Source organism: Micromys minutus (assembly GCF_963924665.1).
Source record: "Micromys minutus genome assembly, chromosome: 3".
Taxonomy (NCBI): Eukaryota; Metazoa; Chordata; class Mammalia; order Rodentia; family Muridae; genus Micromys; species Micromys minutus.
Genome location: NC_137972.1, coordinates 83,834,882 through 83,841,662, shown reverse-complemented (window position 1 = coordinate 83,841,662; position 6,781 = coordinate 83,834,882). Strand labels below are relative to the sequence as shown.

Below are 6,781 nucleotides of genomic sequence, written 5' to 3'. Positions count from 1 at the left end.
CCCCTGTTGTTCTGGCAGAGCTTTCTGGGTTGGGCAGGGTGATGGAAGGGGACACACAGGCTTTGATTCGAAATTGTTTCTTCCTCCTCAGCCCTCCTCCCAGCCCACCTGTGCACAGCGTCCCCTCTTCCTGCCTCGGTTGGCTGAGCTGGCACAAAGAGCTTCACTGAGCCCAGGGTCAAGGGCATCAGATTAGCCACTGAGGAGGCCTGAAAGGTGGAGCCTCTGTGAGCTGCTTTCTCAGGATAATGTCTGCTTGTTTTAGGCACAAACACAGGTCTGTTGGGAAGGACCTGGAGAGATGGCTCAGAAACTAGAGCTACCCTTCCCAAAGCTCAGGAGGAGTCTCTGGGCACAAAGATAAATGCAAAGCAAAACAACAAAAATCTGTGTTGTTTCAATTCCTATCCTGATGTTTATCTAGATTCCTGTAGTCACCTGAGTAAAAAGTAAAATGAACAAGTCATAGAATAAATCTTTCAAAAACACACGTTTAATAAAATAGAAATTAAATTGTCTCAACTTAAGAATGAGTCCACCACCCAGATTTATTTCTGCCCTACATTTCTTCTCATTTGCTTTGCCGTTCTCAGTGCTTGGTTCATATCTGCATCCAGCCATCAGAAAGGCAGAAGGAAGGAAGGGAGTCCTTTTTTCCTTTCCCTTAAGGTCCTTTGCTGGAAGTCTGCTTTATTGGTTGAACTTAATCCCAAGACCACAAGGAGACTCAAGAATGTGCTGCCTACTCATGACGGCTAGGCACCCATGTAAAATTCGGGGGTTCGGTTACTAGGCGAAGAGGAGACAGCTGAGCAGCGCATACTAACAACATCAAGTTCAAAGATTAGCAGATCTACTACATCCCTGATTAGGCAACAAGGTCCAGAGAAGTCCATGATCAGCAGAGAGCACACCAGCAAGCCTGTGGCATTGGATTTCAACTCCCGTTTGGTTTCTTCTCTGTTTCTTGGCTTAAGTAGAAAGACTCCATTTCTAAGGGAGAGAGCTTGAGGGCCACTCAGCTGAGAGGCCAGAGACAGAATGGTGACAAAGTTTGTGTGTCCAGATCTGCCTAGCCCTGAGTCATGGTTAGTGGGGAACTACTCACAAGGTCTCTGCTCTGGGCCTGTGGGGTATGCTTCTCCTGCTACGTCCCTGTCCCCTGCTTCGGTGTGGGTGAGTGTCTGTCTCATGTTGCCACTTACTGTGGAGCTTCTGACCCTCTGCTTGTGTTTCAGGGAGCAAGCTGTTGGAATGGGAGCTGATGGGAGGCATAATGTCTCCCTTAGGATTGTACTGGCCATGGGCTGCTTCTTCCTGGTCAGCTTCTCAGGGGCCACAGCTGCAGGTGAGATTCCACAAAAGCTGGACCAGTTTCAGCCAGGCTGCTGGGGGAGGGAGATCACAGGGAGTCTCTCAGGTAGGGTCCTCACTGAACACCTTAGTTTCTGGCAAGCCTCATCTTGCCCCAAGGTTGCTTATGCAATGACAGCCTGGCCTAGAGTCATTCTAGGTTGCAAACTCAGCGTCTGCCTGAATTCCATTGCAAGCAAACCTAGTTGGAAAGGTACTATCATCTCTGTGGAGCTGAGGCTTCCCTAGTAGAGCACCTAACTCTCAATTCTGCATAATTGGAAAGGGGAAAGGGGAGATGCTGTTATAAGATATTTTGAAATTTTTAAAGAGACTAGAAATTTGGATTTTTATTAAAAATCTTGTGTTTAAATGTTAGCTGCTAATACAGCATTTAGCATCTGTCCAGGAGAGAGTAGGGAGTAGGGTTGGAGAATTCAGCCGAGACTCGGCTTTCTACCTCTGGTCTTCTCACTTTCAGAGCATCCCTCCCCACAATGTGTCATCAGGTCAGGATCTGGGACCATGAAGCTCGTTTTCAGCTGCAAAGCTCCCAGCAAGAGTTAGCTTGTGATTTTCTTCTCTGTTTAGTTTGGTTTAGATATATTAAGATAAGACTCCATAAGATAGCCCTGGCTGGGTGTAAACTCACAGATCAGCCTGTCTCTGCCACTAGAGTTATGGGATCAAAGGTATGCACCACTACACCAAGACGTCTTCTGTTTGAGACAGTGTCTCTCTCAGTATGATCCAGGCTAGTGTTGAACTTGCAATCTTCCAGCCTCAGCCCCCTATGTGCAAGGGCTACAGGCCTGTGTCACAGCCCAGTACCTACTCAGATCTACCTTACTACCTCAGTATTATCTGTTTTACTTTATGTTGTTTATTTTATCTTATGGGGTTTTTTTTCCCCCTTTTACCTCATGGCACCAAGCAAGTGATCTTTAAATGAATTCTAAATTAAAATTGGAGGCACAGGACACTTCTCCCAGGCTACAGGAAGCAACCATTGAATAGCTGGTACCTTCGGCAGACACGGGAGGCACAGGGTACAAATCTTAGAAACTGATCAGGGGTTAAATAAAACCACCACGGATGCCATGGTTCATCTTAAAATGCCTTTATTACTCAGTGAGTTGTGTTTTCTTCCATAAGGACCTCACAGTGAATTGCATTGTTTACTAGCTCACCGGGGCCAGGAAGCACTGTAGCATAGGGTGCCTTCACCAGGATTCCTTACAAAATCTCCTCAGTTCTTGGTTGACATAGCAAGTAGGCAAAGTGTCAGTGTTCAGTGCAAATGACTTACGGCACTGCCTGAATTCATTCATCTGCTCTTTCAATTAATAAACACAAAGTAGGTGTTGACTCCTGGCTAGGAACTGCATTTGGGTTTATGTTTTGGGGTGATTCAGCTTAGGGAGTATTCCGATATTTCCTGGGTGTTTCCTTCCACACCCCAGCTTGCATATAAACCCTTTGGAGCGGAGGCTGTGCCTCTCTCTAGTGCCCTTTAGTCTGTGTTCTTCGGAGGAAGTAAAAATTGCCTTTGTCATTCATGCTTTAAGTATTTCTAGCCTGCACTCCCTTACAGTCTGCTTCACGGCCCTCTGCTGTAGTCAGGGAAATCAGTGTGGTTGCCATGGTGATGTTCTTCAGATGATTTACTGATCCATATGGATGAATACCCAGCTTCCACAAAGAAGGGCCCACCACATCCAGTCACAGAAGTACTATTTCTTAGCCACGGGCTCAGAGCTTTTGGAGTGCTCATGCTCCTGATGGTGGGCAAACCTGTGGTGTGAGATGCAAAGTTCCCTGCAGAATCGCATGCCTAGACAGGGAAAGGACCATGGGCTTGGCTTGGACGTGAGATGGTGAGACCTGAAGCACTGTCCACTTAGTGGTATGGGTCCTTCCCAGGAGGCTTTTGTAGCACTCCAGGGAGCTACATTTGTTCTTCACACTCTGGTAATCAACTCCTTGAAAGCGATTCCCACATCCAGGACCAGGTGGAAGGCTGCTAGAAATTCGTGACTATCCTCTTTGGAGATAAGCCTCGGTGTGGAATTCTTTGAGCACCAGCTTGATCTCTCTATACAGGCTGGCAGCAGCTCTTCTCTCCAGCCAACAGGGACGTCTGCATCTGCTCTCTGTGCTGTTATCACTTGAAACTTAGGAAGTGGTGACTCATTGAAACCCCACAAATGTGGAGTTCTCATTGTAGCGATACTTAAAGTCCGAACTCACACCAGCAGTGAGGCCAACGGAACCAAAGATGGCTGCTGTGCACCTGGGGGAGAACGTGGGGGCTGGCACGCACGCAGAAAATTTGACTCGGTGGAAGACTAGGTAGTCCTTATCTGGTGCTGTTGAGTGTAGATAGCAGTCTCCCTCTAGGCCTTTCTTTTGAGATCTAACTGTAGCAAATTTTGCCTTCCTTCTTGCATAACTGAAGAATAATCAAATACCCCTCAGAGCTGCTGTGCAGGCCATAGTACTAACTGAATTGGAACTGGTTCCAGCCCCATGTTGTGGATTTGACTCCTGTACCAACTTTACTTGGGTAATGTGGTGATTCCAAGAACTGTGGCACTTACTTCCACTCCTGATACCCACCCTAGTCTCCCAAATGAACCTTTTTCCTTGTGGGCTCACCTAAGCCTGACCTCCATCTTCCCACCTCATCTGCATTAAATCTGATTTATTCTTCACAATTAAATTGCTGAGAAAATGAAAATAGCCTCATATCAATTAGCCCCCTTTTCCTGCTTCTTTTTCTGGATCTCCACTTGCTTTCCACAGGGTGGTTCTCCTAGATCTTGGGACATAGTTGTCTCTTTTCATATCTCCCAGGGCATAGATTTGGAGCAAACCCCAGCAAACCTTGTGAAAATGCAGGAGTCTCCAAATCCTACTAAACACCCTGGCTACATGCTTGCTAGCCACACTTGGGTATAGACTGCTTTGTAGGGCAGAAGCACAGCCTGACCTCAGAGCATCAGCAGGCAGCTCTCTTCCCTGGGGAGTCCACACAACCCACAAACCCACTCCAGGAGTGATAGCTCAGAACAAAAGGAATAAGAGCAACTTAGCCAGGAGGAGGTGGTAGACACCATTAATCTCAGCACCTGGGAGGCAGAAACAGGAGGATCTGTGAGATCAAGACCAGCCTAGTCTACAAAGTGAGTTCCAGGACAGCCAGAGTTACACAGAGAAACACTGTCTCAAACAAAAACAGAACACAACAAACAAGTATAGAACTGCCCAACTCAGTAGCCTTGTATGCCACCAAGACCAGCATCTCTTATATTGATGTTACCCATACCACATGGCAAATGCCTACAAAGGACATGTTCAGTGTTAAGAGTTATTACCCTCAGAGGAGCCACAAGGCAGAAAGCTTTAAGGAGAGGCATGGAAGAGGTCAATGCAAGGCTTGCTTAGGCATACAGTTAGCCCCTGTTGTCTCAAAAATAATACTAATACTAATAGCTACTAATATAATATTAATACTAATACTATATAGTTGCTCCCTGTTTACAGGGTATTACCAATGGCAGATCACATGTGTTGTAATTAGTGCTACTTGTTTGTCCAATTTATTTCTTATCATCTTTCTCAGGTCTCCGAGAGAACATAGTTAGAAAAGTAACCCAAAACTATGTATGTGGTGAAAGAGCTTGGTTGACTCTTCAAACACTGCTTGGAAAACCAAGAACTCTGAGCCAATAGTAGTGTCATTTCATACCCTACAGTACCCTGAGTGGCCACCAGATCCCTCGTGCAAAGAGGGAACCGAATCAGAGGAGGAAAGGGGCTGTCCAGAGTCAGGTGATAAAATCATGAAAGGAGGTTGACCATACCCGAGGACCTGCCTCTCAGATCAGAGCATCTCTCGTATCTAAGAACTTGCTTTAAACCCTGGTAGAGAAGAAATGGGTGTCATGCAGTGCATTGCCCTCACCCCTGTCATTATGTGCTTGGTGATATGGTTGATCTGAGAGGGGACATGTCATTATCTTTGACAGTGGCAACTGAGTGTCCTGACCAGAGTCCTGAGCTGCAGCCTTGGACTCCCGGCCATGACGGAGACTATCAAGTGCACATTGGCCATGGGAGGAAACTACTGCTTACCTCTTCTGCCACCGTTCACTCTATCACTATCTCAGGGGGAGGTAAGCCTTCCATCATCTTGAGTTCAGCAGATGTATCTACTTAATCAGGAGCTGAGACAGACAGAACAAATGCTCTGTGCTTTGGGTTCACGTCAGAAGACCTGGAGATTTGAGATCGCCAACCACTTCAGAGCACTGAGAAATGGCTTGTCAACGTTCTAATCTTGGGTGGAAGGTGCTTAAAATGACAGTTCCTATTGGTGCTCTGAGGAGACCTGTTATTCTTCTGTCTACATGCTTGGTAATGAAGCTCAGGACATGGGGTAATGGCAATGACCCAGATGACCACTGTGTTGTCTTGCAAAGCAGATGATGGAGAAGAGTAATTTCTGCAAGACAAGTGCTGAGAAGATGCCCTTTTGCCTGCCTGAAGGGATGGGGTGCAGGAATCTGCTCTGGGCTCTGCCCTAACGTTACCTAAGATTCTTGTCTTCTCAGACACCCCCTTTCCTCTCTCTTCAGGAAAGCTTGTCATTAAAGACCACCATGAGCACATCGTGCTGCGCACCAGGCACATCCTGATTGATGACGGTGGAGAGCTGCATGCTGGGAGTGCCCTCTGCCCTTTTGAGGGCAATTTCAGTATTGTGCTGTATGGAAGGTGGGATGACTTTACTCATGGGTCAAACACTGCTGTTGGTTCTGAAGGGAAAGAGGTTTTTCAAAGGAGGGGAAGCCAGAAGTCTAGACTTGTATAAAGGGCAGGAACCACCACTGTGTCCCACTGGAATATAACCATGAATAAGATACATGTGATGAAATGAAGTGAGTAATCAGACATCCAAGATGTACTTTATTCATCATGCTGTATATGCAGTAGCTGCATTACAGAAGCCCCGGACAGGCTCTCAGTAGCTTTCCAGTCATTCCATGATTTGAAGAGACTCTGAAAGAGGTTACTTAGTGCTATAAAGAGCAAGGGTGCAATGCCTCACAGGGACCAGTGACAGACCTGAGATGTAATTCTATCCAGGTCTAGCTTATGGAACCTGTAGGGTTATTGGGGTCACTTTTAGTAGCATAGATGATTCAGAGTAGCTACATCACCTAAAAGCAACTATAGCATGGGTGCCGACTCAGAAAAACTGCATCCCTGGAGCTTGCAGCCCAACAGGCAGGCACTGGAGAGCCCCCTCTACCTAAACAATTGTTTAGTGCTTGTGTATAACTAAGGGAGGGGGTCCTTCTGAGACTTCTAACTTTCCTTAGGCTTCTGAGTCTTATGAGCATCCCTCCACTCTCCAGGAGAG

The 6,781-nt window shown here is 46.6% G+C and overlaps 1 protein-coding gene across 1 annotated transcript in view; it reads left to right on the top strand.

Annotated features, from left to right (window-relative positions):
* Window positions 1-1,254: 1,254 nt before the first annotated feature.
* CEMIP (cell migration inducing hyaluronidase 1) overlaps window positions 1,255-6,781 on the top strand; it is a gene marked incomplete at both ends in the record, with an annotated part of 65,838 nt that continues 60,311 nt past the window's right edge. Inside the window, 3 exons of the mRNA XM_080913865.1 lie at window positions 1,255-1,348; window positions 5,385-5,531; window positions 5,994-6,132. Of these exons, the coding sequence (XP_080769991.1) occupies window positions 1,255-1,348; window positions 5,385-5,531; window positions 5,994-6,132 (380 nt within the window). The remainder of the gene's footprint in view (window positions 1,349-5,384; window positions 5,532-5,993; window positions 6,133-6,781) is intronic.